Below are 18,071 nucleotides of genomic sequence, written 5' to 3'. Positions count from 1 at the left end.
CGCGCTCTGGGGAAACTGGGGTGAGACACTGCAGAGATAAAGACAATCCAGATTCCTCTATCCCGTAAGTAGCTCACAATTCAGAAGAACTAAACAGACGGAAAAGCATTCCAAATTTTGGCCAGCAATTATCTGGAATTTATCTCAGTGAGATGAGATAAAACCATATTATAGTTTGTAAAATTCAGGGGCAAATGTTTTAGTAAGATTAAAGCAAAATAAAAGTGTTCCATAAAGCTTACCAGCAATGTAATATGATATACTTTGAAAAAAAATAATATATGATATACTTTGAAAAATAATATAATATGATATACTTTGAATCGTAAAACTATGAAAAGTTGGGCTTCGTAAAGTCTACATGGGTCAGTAAGGTTCATATTTTCTTTTCCACACTCTTCCATTCTCTTTAGGTAGAGAATGACTTAATTTTCATATATGTATATGAAACATATATATATGTCTGCTCTGTGATGTAGTTTAGAATTTTAGAGGCTCGGAGCGGCTTTGACAGGCGGTAGCTATCGGGTCCCTGTGCCAATGAAGGGAAAGACTAAGTCAGTGTGACTAACGATTTCCTTCCTGACAACTCACAGCTACGCAGGAGGCGGAATTATACCCAATTCACTGCAGATATAAAACCAGTGAACTTAAAGGTTTTTCTTCTTTCTTTGTTATGGAGAAAAATATAGGATGACAAATGAGGCTTAATATAATTTGTAATAATGGATATGGAAAATGAAAAGCAGTAGTTGAACATGAATGCCAAAAATGTGAAAAAAAAATTCCTTGGAATGTTCAAATAGTTCTAACTTCTTTTCCTAAAATTACCAAATCTGTAATTAGATCCAATAACCCTAAACTTTTTTTAAAGTTAAAGGAGCTTCGAGGCTCCAGAAACCTACCTTCTGTACATTTTTCTTCGCAGTCCTCCAGAGTTGCAAATCGATTCTGATTTCCTTCACATCCCCCATACATAAACTCCTCACACTGCTGAGTGTGGATGTTGAAAAAAAATTGCTTAATCATGGCTCTGCATGGGCCGTTATCTGGTTTCAAAGCACAAAATGAATGTAGAAGTTTCAGGGGCGGCAACTCGACATCTACAAGGTAAAAATAAAAGATATGGAGCCCTTCATCCACACAGTGATAATGTGTTTTATTTCCTTTTCCATCTGTCCTGATTTTTCTTAAAAAGCACAACAGAAACAACAACACAGGCTGAAGAAACCAGGACAGGTTATTTAAAATTATCAAAAAGGTAAATAACATTTATAAACATGCCAAATGAAAAATATTCTATCAACAATTAAACTTTAAGAGTAGAATAATTTTCTAGACTAGTGTTGGGAATTTGGTTTAAACGTACACAGTCAACCAGCATGGAAACGCATAGTCATCGTAAGGTCACCACTGTGTTGACATTGCAAGTAAGTAGAGACATCTTTTTAAGTTCAGCAGTTTTTAGGGGTAGACATTAATGGGCAGCTCTTTGATTTGCTCTCCCTAATCCACAACTGTGTCATTTTTTACATACAAACAACTTTTTAAAAGCAGCAGTATACACATGTTCGTGTATATATATACATATACATATATAGTATTATCACACTGTATTAAGCCGTTCCCAAATTATGAAAACGCTGGTGATTAGTATTATAAATACATACATATCATGGTCCCTTTTTTTACTTACCATGGTTAGTTTTTAACAATGTTGAAAAACCTTAATACTGTCTATATTTTAAAATAAAATGAGGCAATTTTTTTTTTATCTTGAGTTAGAATTTTTTTTCCCTCAATATCCAACCACTTATTTTAGTCACAGAGGAATTTCATATCTTGGGAAAGGACTTGTGTATACAGAAAACTCAATTAAAAATTTTAAGTTTTATAGAGTCTAATAATATTAATATTGGAGTAATTTTAAGTAAGTTGCATTTGCTTATCGAATCTCTCAGTAAGATAGATACTGAAAATTGTGGTTGGTACTATCCGAATAATAAAAACAAAATAATATTATTTATACTTCTTGAATATTGTCTATAATATATTTTCTAAGACTTTCAGTATTCACAACGATCACTTCTGAAGGACAGTGAAGCCTTAAAATGACCTAAGCCAATTTGCCCTTTAGAGGGCAGCAGTAAGCTGCTAAAATAAATCTGATGAAATCTAGGCATCTTCCAAAAGGAGTTTAATGCACTATGAATTTACTTCGAAAAAATATGAATGGACGCCATCATTTAAAAATATATGAAACATTTGAAAAGAATTAAATAAAAGAACGAGTTTGTGAATATATAACCGCCTAGAAGGAAATCAATTTTGAATATCCTATAGTTTTAAAACTTTTGTGAATTTTTTGAAAGAGAAGATATAGATATCATAAAAGTTAGATTAGATAATTTTATTAAATATCTTCTACCCTCCAGCTTTTGTTACCTTAATGATCTACATCGAGTTAATGTCAAGTGTGAGCCACATTTCGGTAGTGTTAGAGCTCTTTGTGATAAAATAATTGAAATTTTTTGTTAATTTCTATATGGGTCATAAAATGATAAGTAAGCCCTGAAATCTTAGAAGGGTTAAAAATATAGCTTTCTATACATAAGTTATTATTCATAATTATTCATTTCACAGTAATTTATTTATGAACATGTGAATTTTATCTCAACCACTCATCCAGCTTTTAAACTTAAAAAAAAAATCAAAGTTTAATTTATAAACTTTTGATTTATAATTTATAATTTTGATTTCTTGGATAACTGAACTGATAATTTTTTCAATTGAAATAAATTGAGCTGACAGAAATGATAAAACAGTAAATTTTCAGGTCCCAAATTTGATCAGGTAGAATAACATAAAACAGAGATTTATTATGACACACAGATCTTCATCTACTAAAGACACGGATATTTTCAGCACCAAACACAGTTTTCATGAATTGCCTAATTAGCAGGTTTGGCTAATGAGCAGGTTAGCTAATTATTACTAGTCAAACCTTTAACTAATGCTGAATTTTATGCCCCTGCGCACTCGTGCATTTTCAGCTTCCTATGTGGTTAGGTACAAACAAAAAAATGAAATTTGTGTCTTATCTCTATGATATTTTAAAATAATTTTATACCAGTTACATAGCATCCCTAACGCCAGTCAATCTCTATAACATACATATAAATAGCTTACCAAAATGAGTCAATAATCATTTATTGACATATACAATGTTTTCTCATTTCTTTTCAATTATGTGCCTAATATTTTATGCTGATGAACTTATTAGAATATGATTGGCTTTAAAATATCTCTCCAGGCGTATCGAAAGTTTCTGGCACCTAATAATGTGGATACTCCAGAATTATAATTGTCCTTAAATGCTCTTGGATGTCCCTGAAATTTTTTTTAAAATTATATACACAACTACTTTTCTCTATAGAAATTCATCATATATATATATATATATTATAGCAATTATATACACATTATATATAAAATAGCATTTTAGAGAGTTGGTAAAAATACTTTCCGTAGATAAATACGTGAATATAAATATAAAAGTGATTAATGAAACAATATGTGCTTTCCACTCATCACTAAAGTTACAATTGTCAGTTTGAAATAAAATATAACCAAAGCCTTTTCAGAGTAGTAGTGCACTTGCGAATAATTGTAAATCCTGCTTACATTCTCTTTCTTGAAGATTTAGAACACGGCCCCTGATATCGTGACTTGTTAAGAGCTGTGAGAAGCCAGAAGACTTTGCCTCTAAGACCCTACAGTGCACTTTACTGCGAGCAGACCCCCGGCAAGTATCAGTGTGTGGGCACGAGGTGTTTTTACACTCTACACACGTTTTTATGCGACCGATAAAAATCATCAGTTCTATAAATATCTGATCTTATAATCAGATCGCAGAATCTCAGAAGTCACATATTTAATTTTGAAAAATGAGCTAGGAATAATAGTCATCTGGTATTCTCAATGATACGGCTCTACACAATGACTTCGGAAATCCCTATAGCGCTCCTTAGACAATACGGTGGTCCCCGATTCCCACATCAACGTGACTTCCGATGTTTACAGACACAGTACCTCAGGCAGGTGCCCGCAGTGTCATTCTCTACCTGTAGAACCCCGGCGGGGCTTTACCTACTCCTGAGTTGCTCTAGATATTTACGATAACTAGTTTTTATAAATAGTAACTTATATAAGATTCTTTGTCGTTGATAATTCCTCTGGTTCTGACGTTTGAATCACCTGCTAGTACTTTTCGTCATGCCGAACTTGTATTGCACATTTTCTCTATTAAGCCCAGGCCACCGAGGTCAACTTGTTATTGAGGATTGTGCCACCAGGTGGTGGTCGTCCGCCACGGAAGTCAAAGCTGTCCTTGTGGGAGTCCCACTAGCTCATGTTTCCGCAGTACTGTGCCCCAGACATTTGGCGATTTTATTCTTTAGTAATCACACCAACCTTCGAAAGGTATTCTCTCCATTTGCAAATTACAAAACAGCACCGTGGAAACTGACTGCTCAGTTCACACCACGAGCATGGGCTGTAGAACCGACCCCCACCTCGTTTTAGGCCAGACAGCCCCCACGCTCATAGGCAAGCGATCTCGCCAGAGATCTGCATGACCGAGATTCCTCAACGGGCATTTTAGGTCTAGCACATAAGATTTAATTCTAGAATTTACACTCAGTACATTTTTTCTCAAATTGACCTTATTAAAACTGAAAATGTTTCCGCTATGAAAGGTCGGTAATTCTATAGCAACTTCCCAAGTGAAACACTAAGAACTATAGTTCATTAGTTTATTATCTAATTATTCATCTTTACCATTCACACTTTAATGTATTTCTTGGATGAATCCCATACTAGAATACTCTTTTAAGCAGTCAGCCTGACCCGCCCTTGGCAGAGTGTCCCTGACGGCGGGGAGAGATGAGGTGTGGCCTCTCTGGTGCGGTGCCGCTCCGCCCAAAAGGGATGGGAGTCCGTCTTAGTTTTCATTTCTCACCTTAGATAAATCTCCTAGAAAGTTAACAATCCTGTGTTGACCATCGGTCGGGCTCTGCGCGGTCATGGCAGATAAGATAGCACATTGGGGGGCAGTGGCGCCCCCCGGCATGTAGCCTGTGGACACTGAAGACTTACAAACGTTCAAGAAGTTCGAGGTGCTCGGAGAGCTCAGCTTGTCTGCAGGGTCAGGGACAGCTTTCCTGAGCCTCTAAATGGAGACTTCAGCAAAGTGTCACTGAGGAGGATCAGCCTAAGCCCACGTAACGAGAAGACGGGTACGGGCCGTGGGATGGGGGTTTAATCTGATGCAGTCACAGGAACAGAATTGTGGGTTTTAGTGTATCATTTTTATGATTGACTTTTTCCATTTTATGTCTCACTGTCCCCTCCCCTGTCCCGGACGTTGGAGAGCAGCTCATGATAATATCTGGGGACATGTCATGTCCTTCTCCTGGACCTTGTGCGGAAACCAAGAGCGTTAAGGTAACTTACTATTTAAGAGTCTGCATGCTGTTTGATCCTTTCACGAAAGATCTGCTTGTCTGGCAGCAAAGAACACAGCCAGACGCTCTCCGCCGTCTCCGTGCCGGAAAACGTGCCGGAAAACGTGCCAGGTGCTTCTGTGCAGTTTATGTAACGACCCTACGAACAGTTTCTGCCTCACGAACGTATCAGCTAAGACACGGGGAGTCAGAGCGTTTACGTGACTCATCGAATTCTGCAAAGCTACCGTGTGGCAGACCTCACGCCTGATCGTGAACTGTACGAAAGACACCTGTCTTCCTCCCAGGGCTCCCTGCGAAGCTTCTCTCTCGCTCTAAAGGAATTTAAAAAAAAAAAAAAAAAAAGAGCTTATCGCTAATTTTTTTATTATCAAAAAGTTTATTGTGTTTCATCTTCCCTGCTGGTTGGACTGATTAAGAAAAAGCCTACTATTGCCTTGTGAGAGAAGTGGTAAAATGTTGCATGTTTTTCTCTAAGATGATACTGGCCTATTCCAGGAAGTGGCCACCGGTAAAAAAGACGACATGACCTTGGCACCGTGTGATCAATGGTATCTTCAAAACCACATTGATTCTGATGTGGGCTCATGCTATTTCAAGATTAAAGGCAAAACAAAAGCAAAGAAACCCCAAAACTGGTTCAGACTGTGCAGCCCGTTTCGTGATCTTCATATCTAGCTTTCAGATAAAAAAAGTTTTCTTAGCCAGAAAGTTTTGTTTTGTTCTGAATTTATGGAGAGATTTTAAACTCCAGCTGAATTTACGGATGGTTTATTCCAGTTTCTCGGTGGACTGTACCAGCCTAACAACATCAGGAAGCTTCGGGTTACCGGCTTGCGTCTTCTCAGCCTAACTGAGGGACGTCAGGTTAGGTGAGTACTGGGGTCCTTTGTCCTCCATCTTCAGGACCGGTTGTCGGCTGTTTTTCCCTTTTGCGACTTTATTCTCTACATTTCTTCTCTTCTCAGCTTCCAGAATATTAGAAACCTCTTTTGATAAGTGAGACAAATGAAGAATTAGAGCCCAGATTCTCATTTTATAAGACACATTATAGTGTTTACTTTGTTAAATAGTGTCTCATCTTTAGGAAGTTTTTATAACAATATTTTATTTCCAATGACAAGTTAAGTCTCCCCTGTGAAAGTGTGAGATTCTTGAGAACTTGGTCTGAGTCATCGCTGCTTCCCCAGTACCTACTGATTTCAAGCACATCAGATGTAGTTACTCCATCTTTATCAAAGGGAACTACATCGAACGAAATCCCCCTCGAGAGTGGTTGGAAATATGAAATAAGAAAATGTGTGGCAGTGTTGGGTACGTCGTCAACATACCGACAGAGCTGTCGCTTTGGTGTGTCTGTCTCACTACTACCAATGACTCGAGATCTCTACCAATAATTTACTAATTTGCCACAAAATGCTAAGAAAGAAATATATAATAATAATCACTATACAATTTTTCCTTGTTCTGTTGCTGATTGTTAATATTTTATGTTTAGATACGGAGCTTTAGAGGATTAGAACTAACTGTATTCAGCCAGATCTCCCATGTCCTGTTGGACTAGAGTCTCACACTGGACTTATCTCGGAAGTTGTTATCTTGAGAATAAGGCAAAAAGTGAATGTCTGTAGTGTCCGCCCCTTTCTCACGCTTTTCCCAGCTACAGGACGGTACCAAGGTTGACAGCTGTTTCTATAGTACTTTGCTCCTTGCAACTGTCCAGAGATACTTCTGAAAAAAAAGAAGTCTTCCTTGCTAATGTGACTTTTTTTGGTCTAAGTTGTTTTGTTTTGTTTTGTTTTTTGTTTTGACAGATTACGTGTAAGACATTTTCCAGAAGGATGCCACTTCCATAGAAGCTAATTTTCCCACACAATGGAGAAAAACATATTACATTTTGGGATCAAAATTGAGAGCTTTAACTAGCCAAAAAATATGAATGCTTCTAATATTTTACCTGTAATATCTGTATAATCTTCAGTTTCAAGGACAGCACTAAGAGGGGCAGAGGCACAATCAAGCAGTAGATACACAGACACCCAAAAAATCTGTTCTTTCTTCATTGTATAAATCATCTCTGAAATACAGAACCCAGATATATTTAATTAAAATTTAATGTCAAGTCATCTGTAGACCAGTAGGAATCTGACGCATGCCTCCAAACTTAAATTTCTATGACCCTTAATGTGTACTGTCCACAGATTCCATGAGTCCTGTTTAAAACGTGTATATAGTATTCGACACTGTAGATGCACCAATGTGCAGTGCGTACGTCTAATAATATTGAGCCAAGCAGCTCATAGTTCAAACTCGAAAATGCAAATGAAAATAACAACTGATCAACATGCCTAAGTATCACTAAGACCCATTTTCATGTACAGCTCTATTTGCCACATCTCTCTCACATCTATTCTTTGTCAGTCAGAATTAACTGTATTTTAATATTCTGGCATTTTCCTATTATTTCATTAATGCAACATTCAATTCCTGACTTCTCTTTCCCATGGCTTCAGATCTTTTCTTCAAAAAGAAAGACATTTTCCAAAGTTTTCTCTTTGTTTCCTTTAAAATATATTTGTTTGCATAACCAATTTTCAACCCAGATTTTCTATGAGACAGCAGACAGAACCGGAGAAAAGAAATCTGTGGCGTTCCAGCAAGTCCTTTACCCCAGGCTCTCACCCTCGATTTAGGGAGGTATCTGATTCCAAGAGTCTCACAGAACAGTGACCCTGGTGATAAACCAACACATTTACACTCTGAAGGAAACAGATTTCAGCAGGAATGAGACTTGTCCTTCAAAATGATTTAGAAGATCCACAATAAAGAGTAATGGGAAACCACACTGAAATTGGCTTAGGGTCTTTCTACTCCGGATTCAGAGGCAGAAGGAAGTGTGCTCATACAGCACAGGAAGAGAAAAAGCGGCAGCATAGGAACATGTCCAGCCACTGATGTTATCGAAGTCAGGAGGGAAAGAGAAATCTTATCAGTAAACCTCACAAGTGCAAGAACAGATACTCCATCTGAAATAATCCAGAGAATTCTCCATTTACTCCTCGAGGGAATCATAGTGGTAATATCCACCATTACGGCGTGTGCAGCTTTATACTAATAGTAAAGTAATGCCGTTTGGGTTTAAGCTTCATTAAAATCAGTAGTGAAACGTACAACCTATTTTTTCACAACACTTTGTAAGTGTTAGCATGTATTTGACTTTCTGTCAGTAGCCACGTTATATACCTTCTATGTCATACCTGAACTATTTGAGTCCACAAATATATGTGATATATATGTAGGTGTGTATACACATACGTAAATGATTTTGAAGAGTCAATAAGCTAAACTTCTAGTCTTTATCTTGTGTTTGAAAATGTAGTTTTCAGGGCACCTGGGTGGCTCAGTGGATAAGCCACTGCCTTCAGCTCAGGTCATGATCCCGGAGTCCTGGGATCGAGTCCTGAATCAGGCTTCCCTTGCTCTGCAGGGAGCCTGCTTCTCTCCTCCCTCTGCCTCTCCCCCTGCTTGAGGGCTTGCGCGCGCGTGCTCTCTCTCTCTCTCTCTCTCTCTCTCTGTGTCAAATAAATAAATAATCTTAAAAAAAGAAAAGAAAATGTAGTTTTCAGAAGGTCTGGGTGACTCAGTCAGTTAAGCATCTGCCTTTGGCTCAAGCCCTGATCCCAAGATCCTGGGATCAGTCCCAAGTCAGGCTCCCTGCTCAGTGGGGACTCTGACTCTCCCTCTCCTTCTGCTCCTCTCTCTGCTCATGTTCTTTTTTTTTTTTTTTTTTCAAATAAACAAATCAAATCTTAAAAAAAAAGAAAAGAAAAGAAAATTTATTTTTCAAGGACTGTCCTGTCTCCATTAGTTTCTTTCAGATACACAACCCCGTTGTATTTTGAGTGCAAAATATGGCCTGAGTTTGTGTCCCTTCACTTAGGGAACAGGCTGAAGTTGGGTGCCTACGACCTGGATGAGAAATTGGGGTCTCAACCCACCAAGTTACTTTCTGAAGCTAGTGGCCTATAGTGTCGTTTCATTTCAGACTTTCCTTGTTGCAAGGATCAGAAGCAGATCCAACAGTTCAGACAGTTTGGGACAAAAGGCTGTCGGCTCATTCACACCCGAGAAGGTGGAAAATCCCAGATCGGGAAGGTTTGAGTGTCGCTGGGAGCCGCGCGGCGGGGACGAGGTTCAGTGTCCGTCAGCGCGGGCTCTCCACGGAGGAGGACCCTAGTTCCAGGGTTTTAACCTTAAAAGAGTCTCTCTTCAAAACAGTGTGACTGGAGCGCCTGGGGGGCTCCGTGGGTTAAAGCCTCTGCCTTTGGCTCGGGTCATGATCCCAGAGTCCTGGGATCGAGCCCCGCATCGTGCTCTCTGCTCGGTGGGGAGCCTGCTTCCCCCCCCCTCTGCCTCTCTGCCTGCTTGTGGTCTCCGTCTGTCCAATAAACAATACAGTCTTCAGAACAGTGTGGCAGCTGCTGTTTACGGACTAGGGTCCAACAGCTGAGAGCAGTTCCGAAGCTCTCCAGGTGGAGGAAGCGCCGGCTCAGGCCTGGGCCAGCCACCGGGCCGAAAGCCGTCGGGGAACCGGGCGAGTGCGCAGGCGGCGGCGGCCTGACTGCGGGGAGGGGGACCCGCGCGGACCTGCGCCCCTGAGCATGGACGTGAGGCCTCCGGACGCCGCGCAGGGCGGTTCGCCTCCCGGAGCGCATCGGGCCGAGCAAACCCCAAGCCCCGCGCGTGCGCTGCGGCCAACCCCGAGCCCCGGTTCCCGCCATGGGACCGCCCGGAGCGAGGGGCTGACCGCGGCGACCGCGGGAGAAACCGCAGCCGCAGGGCTTAGCGGGGGGCGGGGCGGGGCTCGGCTGGGGTCAAGGTGGGGCTCGGCGGGGGGTCGGGCGCGGGGCTTGGCGGGTGTCAAGGCGGGGCTCGGCGGGGGACGGGTCGGGGCTCAGCGGGGGTCAAGGCGGGGCTCGGCGGGGGGCGGGTCGGGGCTCAGCGGGGGTCAAGGCGGGGCTCGGCAGGGGGTCGGGCGCGGGGCTCGGCGGGGGGCGGCGCGGGCCGTGGCATGAAGTCGCGGCTACACCGCAGGCGCCGAGTCCCGCGGCGGACCCGCAGGTGCGCAGATGGACCCCGCGCGGACACACAAGGCCGACAGGTGCGGAGCCGCTGGGCGGGAACTCGCGGACGCGGACGTCGGGAAACCTCCGGGTGGACCTGGACGAGCCCCGCGGCCGAAGCTCGACGCCGCTGCAGGGTCCGCCCGAGCCGCCGGGTCCCCAGAGTCTCCGAATCCGGACCCCGATGCGGCGGGGTTCGGGGACGGATCCTTCCGAGATAATCAGGTCTCGGGAAGGTTCGCGGTCCTGTAAAAGGTCCCCACCGAGACCCCTCCCGTGCCCCGCGTGAGGTGCGACCTGTGAGCCCGACCCGTGCTGACCCTTTCAATGTCCAGTTCGTTATCAGAAGCGACCGAGGCGGGAACACATCGTACGAATGGGTCATGACTAATGGGCGTAATCCTACGGGAGACCCAGAGATTAGGGAACCTAGAGGAAGCCTCGACCTTGGGGATTCACACGTAGCGAACTGGCTACATACAACTGCGACGTGAATGCCTAGAGAAAGGGTCAAGGATCTTTGTATGCCAGGCACGTAGCAGTAGGAAATGAACCCAACCTAAACTATTTCTCTTGAATAAAACTAGTATTTATTTTGGGGGCAACAAACTAAAATTCCTAAACTTACCTCTGCCAGCAACCTGTTAAATAACCTTTGGAAATAAATTTATACATATATTTTAATGATTTTATTTATTTACTTGACAGAGAGTGAGAGAGCATAGCAGGGGAGCAGGCAGAGGGAGAGGGAAGCAGGCTCTCGGCTGAGCGGGGAGCCATACTCCGGGCTCGGTCCCAGGACCCTGAGATGATGACCTGAGCCGAAGGCAGACGCTTAATGACTGAGCCACCCAGGTGCTCCATATTTTTTAACCTGATTTATAAACACATGACTTTGGCTACATTGTCCTTAAATTCCATTCAAGCTTTAAAAATGTATGCATTTTAATTAACATATTTTATACACTCCACAGAATAATATATAGTTATGTTGTAGAACTTACATTTTCCATTCACTTTAATGGTAATCTGCAGCGTCAATTTTATCCTTTTAGGTCAAGATGTATTCTCAGGATATAAGTTCAGCAAGATGTTTTTAGCTGTTATAAAATAAAGTGTTCATAGGTTAATACATATTTAAGTCTGAATTAAAAAACCTTATATAGGCTTCTCAACTGTAGGATGTTTATAGGATCCTTACTATAGTACTGTGCAATTGTATCGTCTATGGGAGAGTATAGTCAATGTATTTCCAAACTTATATGACAAGGGGCTATTTTCCCATAAAATATTTTTGGAAAATTCCTTGACAAATAATGTTACATTTAAGGAGAAGTCAGTAGATTATCTGATCTAGAAAAATATTTAAAAGCATGGTGTGATCTGTGCTTTAATAAAATCCAGCATGGATGGCAGGACATCAAGAGGGGAAAATTTAAGTGGAACTGGCCACTGGAAAGTGAGAGAGGCTCAGACTGAAACTATGAACGGGAACCGTCAGTGGAGCTACAGAGCCAAGGTCAGGTCTGAGAGACGTTCTGAGTTGAGTATTGCGGAAACTGAGTAACTGAGTAAATACAGGATATGAAGGACAGAGAATTCAAGTATATCCTGGGTGATTTACTGTGCTGGGCACACAAATAGGTAAATTAACATAAGTATTGATTGGCGTGCGTAGTAGGGCTGAATTCAGTCTGGAGAGATTGTGTTCTAAGTGGACCTGTATAAAGGCAGTTAAAGACGTCGGACGGGAGCTGGGAAGTGTTTCGCTGAATCACCATCACTGCGAGGCAGGGTCATTTCCCCAAGGGAAGCAAGCGGTGCCAGTAGGTCATTCCCAGCTCCCCCTTCAACTTTATTTCCTACCCGCTCGGGTCTGTGGACGCTGCCTACTAATCCCCTGGCTTCAAAGAAACTGCTTATTTTTAAGCAAACCATACTCATTCTAGATGTTCTACACTGAAACTCCTGTTTCTTGAGACAGGAATGCTGTCCTCCAAGACCCTGGAACTGCAGACTCCTCCTTGAGGAGCCTTTCCAGAGACTTTCTCCCCAGAAGATTTTCTTCGAGCACCAGATTTAAAAAGTAAACACCACGGGTTCCTTATCATTTTCTACCCCAGTAACCTGGGTTTTCTTTTTTAAGTTTCTTTGCCTTTTCAGTACCAAACTGTAGAAGTTCTTTATCTGTTATAGATATAAATTCCGTGCCAAATGAAAACATATATATTTTATCTTGGTTTATGTCTTATCTCTACTTTTTCATATACGGGTCTTGATGAGCAGAAATTTTTATTTTTAGTAAATTCGATTTTTAAAAAATAAATCGTTCAGTAGCTATTAGTTTATCTACAAGTTGAACAAACATTGCCCCAGTCACTGTTAGAATACTTCATCATCCTCTAGGAAAATTCCCCACCCATTAGCCATCACCTCCTTGCTTCCCAGTTTCTGTCCCCACATATCTCCTCATTCTGGACAGTTCACAGAAATGAAATAACGCACTATATGGCCTTTTGTGTCGAGCTTCTTTCATCCATGTCTTCAAGGTTCGTCCATGTATAGCATATACCAGTATGCCATTTCTTTTTATTGCTGAAAATATCCTATTGTACAGAGATACCATAATTTATCCATTTATTAGTTAGTGAGCATTTGTGCTTTTTCTACTTTTGGGGGACTATGAATAATGTTATGAACATTTGTGCACAAGTTTTTATGCAGACATATGTTTTCCTTTCTTTGGGGTATATGACTAAGAGGGAAATTACTGTATCATATAGTAATTCTTCTTAATATTTTAAGGAACTTTCAGATTATTTTTCAAAGCAGCTCTACCATTTCCCATTCCTACTAGGAATGTTCTGCTTTGTTTTCTGAATAGCACTTATCACCACTTATATATGTATTTTTGTACATGTTCACTGTCTCCATCACTAAGCATTTTCCATTCAAGCATAGACCCTTTATGTAACATTCACAGTTCCATGTTTAGTACCGGAAATAATGACTGAGGAACACTGGGTGAAAAGCAAATTAACTGGGGGGACGCCTGGGTGGCTCAGTGGGTTGAGCAGCTGCCTTCGGCTCAGGTCATGATCCCAGCGTCCTGGGATCGAGTCCCGCATCGGGCTCCTTGCTCGGCGGGGAGCCTGCTTCTCCCTCTGCCTCTGCTGCCATTCTGTCTGCCTGTGCTCGCGCTCTCCCCCTCTCTCTCTGATAAATAAATAAAATCTTAAAAAAAAAAATAACTGGGATATACTTTGTGACTAAAATTAGGTTACAATATGGATCTTTGGATATATCAATGCAGTTTTATTTATTTCTCTCAGTCCTACCAAAAAATAAAGAGATTAAAAGCAAATGTGACGAGGAGTCGTCCATCCATATTTCTCTTTGTAACACTGTTTTTCATGTTGCTTATTCTCCTGTTCTGGAAGTACGAAATACTTCAATTGATAAATGTGCTTATTTTTTTTTAAAAGAGAAGGTAAATAGAGTAGATTTTGTGTTCATAAAATTTTGCTTAAGTGGTAGGTATTTTCCAAATCAAAAGAGGAATAAGAATGATTGCTTAAATCCAATCGAGATAAACGGCAGCGTGTAGGAGAAAGTGTGAAAGAAAGGGAGGTGGTTTGTGTGACTCTAGGAAGTGCGGAGCCAGAAATGGAAAGGAAAAGAGAAGAACCTTGAGATTTTCACTTATTGAGGACATAAGCTTATCTATGGACTTCAAATCAACTATAATCCTCTTAAAAATCTTACCTATATGTACTATTGTGCCCATCTTAAGAAAAGTGAGGCCCAGAAAAAGGGCATAACTTTTCCAAGTAGAATGAGACGGAGCTAAGCTTGCACCCGTACCCCTGTAACTCCGAGCTCTGGTCATCTCGGCAGACCAGGATGCCTTCCCAACAACCGGTCAGTCTTCAACAACATCTACAAAGCACTCTGCCTGTAAGGTTGCTCTGGTTTGCTTGGCAAGTATAACACTGTATACAGGTGGCTGCATTCCTTAGGGAAACCAAGAACCATCGAATCAATCCAAGTAATGTCCCATGCTATCGTCCCAAAGATCTTTCCTTCTTCCCTTGCTCCTTTTTCTCTTGTTTGTCCTTCCCTCCCTCCTTGTGCTCTCCAGTGCTGCCCCTCCTTCTTTACTCGATTTAGATTGGTTTACGGTTAACAGAAGAGTGTGGAATGAGACTCTGTCATGGGCTCAGTTGTGTCCCTATAGATTCCATGTTGAAGTCTTAACCCCAATACCTCAGACTGTGTCCTATTTGGAGATAAGGCCTTTATTTTTTATTTATTTTTTAAAGATTTTATTTATTTATTTGACAGACAGAGATCACAAGTAGGCAGAGAGGCAGGCAGAGAGAAAGGGGGAAGCAGGCTCCCTGCTAAGCAGAGAGCCTGATGTAGGGCTTGATCCCAGGACCCCAGGATCATGACCTGAGCCGAAGGCAGAAGCTTTAACCCACCCAGGCGCCCCGAGATAAGACCTTTAAGGAGGTAACTGGGGACAAATGAGTTTGAGGTGAGTCCTAATCCAATATTACTGGTGTCCTCATAAAAAAAAAGAAAAAGAAAAAGAAAAATTATGGTTCAGATACATACAGAGTAAAGACTTACTACCTATTAGCCCAGAAGAGAGACCTCAAAAGAAATTAGTCTGTGTTGACACCTTGGTCTCCAACGTGCAGGTCTCAGAGCTGTGAGGAAATAAGTCTCCGTTGTTGAAGCTACCCAGTCAGCAGCACATTTTCACGGCAGCCCTGACTCAATGGTACAGACGGTAAAACCTCAAATTCCAGTTCAGTGACCAGTTATCGAATTTGATAGTTCATCCATCCCCTCTTTGCCTCTGTTTACTCGTTTCTAAAATGGGTGTTTTACTAGAACCGCTCTCAGGGGTGTGAGGATTAAAAGGAGTCGGGGGAGGGGGGTCGATTTCAAAGGCACCGGGGTGGTGACCAGCTCAGCAAACCGCCGCGGTCACAATCCAGGTCAGTAATTCCTGACGACGGCCGGGCACAGAGTGAAACGCAGTCCTGTTCGCGGCGCGTGTCCTTCCTTGAGAACGTTCTCTCAGACTCTTTGAAGGTCTAAAAAATACCTGAAAATAGAGCTCTGATTGGGAAGAGTTCAGGGACCAACGGAGACATTTCAGGTCTCATGGTTACTGTGGAGCGGCTGGGCTGCGTGTGGACACACGGCCGCACAGACCTTCAGGCAAAGCGAGTCTTGTCGGGCTGCGGCCGGCCGGGCGGGGAGCGGACTGGAAGGGCACGGCCGCGGGGGTGCATGAGGCTGGGAACGTGGGATTCAAAGAGCAAAAGCTCCCAGAGAACGGAAGGGACCCAGAGCTGGGGGCAGCGCCAGGTTCTAGAACATCGTTTCAGGAAAGGCGTGCAACTACCTGCGGACAGTCACTGGCCATCATTCCCAACTTCTGCTGTTTTATCCTCTCGTTTTTTAAGACTTATTTCTTTATCTGAGAGAGAGAGAGAGAGAGAGCACACAGGGGGAGAGGCAGAGGGAGAAGCAGACTCTCCACAGACTGGGGACCCCAAAACGGGGCTCGATCGCAGGACCGGAGGTCATGACCCAAGCCAAAGGCAGTCGCTTAACCGACGGAGCCAGCAAGGTGCCCCTTATTCCATCATCTTTAAATTAATCTGGAAAAGTTATATACTATGTTCATTTGTATATCATTGGCATGGTGCTTATGTAATTTAGACTTCCTAGCTCAAATTTTCTTTTTCATATATTGAACTTTTTTGAAGTCTAACTAGTAATCTCGAGATCAATGCATACTTTGCCATGTTGAAAAGAAGAAATTCCATTTTGGCTGCGTCTTTGTAGTGCACCAGTGAAAGACAGGGGAGACAAAATGTGACAACCAGAAAAGAGAAAAAAATAGCTTGAAGAATAATTCCAATTTTCTGCTCAGCAGGGGCTGATACTGTTACCCTGGTGCTTCTCACCGCCGTCCACTCAATCTGGCTGGTCCCGGGGGAGCTACCCTTCTGTCCACTAACATCTGAAGCCTGTTTTTATCTTTAACCTGTGTGCTTCCTTGGCTTTTTTTTTCATTTTGTGTCAATTTGCAGTACCCAAACACCAAGAATAATGACTGAAGAAAGAAAAAATTAGGATAAAACTTATGGTGGGAAAGCAGAAAGATTAAAAACCCTATAAGGATTATAATAATTTTCTCTTTATGTTTTGAAATTCATTTTTTACAAGTAGTATTTTCAATGGAAAATTTTCAAATATCCATAATGACTAGGTTCCAAAAATACATTTTTGTTAAAAACTATTTTTAATAGACTTCCCACTCCTGTTCCTGAAGGCAGAGTTTCTGAACTTGTACCATCTCAGGGAGAGGTTTGAGAGTCAGACTTTTCTCAGGAAAAGAGTATTTTTTGAATAAATACATTGTGGGAATGCAAATGTGCCGGCAGTTCTCCAAGAGAGGTCTGAGGCTGTGTGAGCGCACATCCGCCACACACCAAACTCTGACGAGTCAGGTCAGGGCCGTCTCTATCGCTGTGTTAACTTTCCCCAGGCCCCACATTCTTGGGACACCGAGTCATCATTATAAATACTGTTTTGGCATTGGGATTATTTACCTATGAAATAAGATTAAAATAAAGATACAATGTCATGAGGTTCTGAGTATATGGAAATACATACCACATTTATTTTAAGAAATACTGAAAGTACAAAGATATCATTATAAGACATCATTTTTTGGTAATATTTGATCTTTTTTTGAGTGGTTTCTTATCGTTCGGCTTCTGTATCTTGACAATAATGCTGTGTAGCCAATGGGACAGATACACTGGATTTATGTTAGCAGTTCGTGATTTGTTCCCCGACGTCCTATGCCCAGCTGGCTGGTAAGTGACAGAGGCAGGACTCAATCCCGGACTTGCCCAGAGATTTCCTTAAAATAAGCAAGACTCAGGGGACAAAGATGAAATCCGACTCAGGAAAATATAATTCAGTATATTAACTACTTATATCTCTCTGTATTTATTTGTCTTTGAAATATTGATCTTCATTGTGAATCAGAGACAATGAGTAGGTAATATCACCAAAGGAACGACAGGATAAAAATCAGTTTCTCTGGTTTGCTAATCCTATAAGTCCAATTCATTAACTAAAACTAATTTTTACTGTGGTTATTATTACTATTTTTGATTTATTGAGTTGCCTAAATGTTTCTATTCCTGGTTTAAAATATATACTTCATAGTGATTATATTTAATACAGCATAAATATTTCTACATCATTCTATCCATATATATGGGAAGTTGGTTTTTGACTCAACCTACCTAAGCACATTCACTGAGGGCATAGGTCAAGGCCTTAAAAGACCTGGGGGGGGGGGGGGTTGCCCCTTACACTTGAG

At 41.6% G+C, this 18,071-nt stretch overlaps 1 protein-coding gene across 8 annotated transcripts in view; it reads right to left on the bottom strand.

Annotated features, from left to right (window-relative positions):
• The window catches only part of TFPI (tissue factor pathway inhibitor), a 99,764-nt gene that overhangs the window by 31,425 nt on the left and 50,268 nt on the right, over positions 1–18,071 (bottom strand). For 7 of the 8 annotated variants that reach the window (XR_014300643.1, XM_082691076.1, XM_082691075.1 and 4 more), the window contains 3 exons: positions 11,653–11,748; positions 7,483–7,602; positions 906–1,103 (listed from right to left, as the gene is read on the bottom strand). Coding sequence is in view for 7 of the 8 variants with exons in the window: in XM_082691076.1 (XP_082547202.1) it covers positions 906–1,103; positions 7,483–7,600 (316 nt within the window). In the remaining variant the exon portion in view is untranslated. The remainder of the gene's footprint in view (positions 1–905; positions 1,104–7,482; positions 7,603–11,652; positions 11,749–18,071) is intronic. The other variant, XM_082691080.1, reaches the window with a different exon arrangement.

Source organism: Mustela nivalis (genome assembly GCF_964662115.1).
Source record: "Mustela nivalis genome assembly, chromosome: 11".
NCBI lineage: Eukaryota > Metazoa > Chordata > Mammalia > Carnivora > Mustelidae > Mustela > Mustela nivalis.
This window is presented reverse-complemented; position numbering and strand designations above follow the sequence as displayed.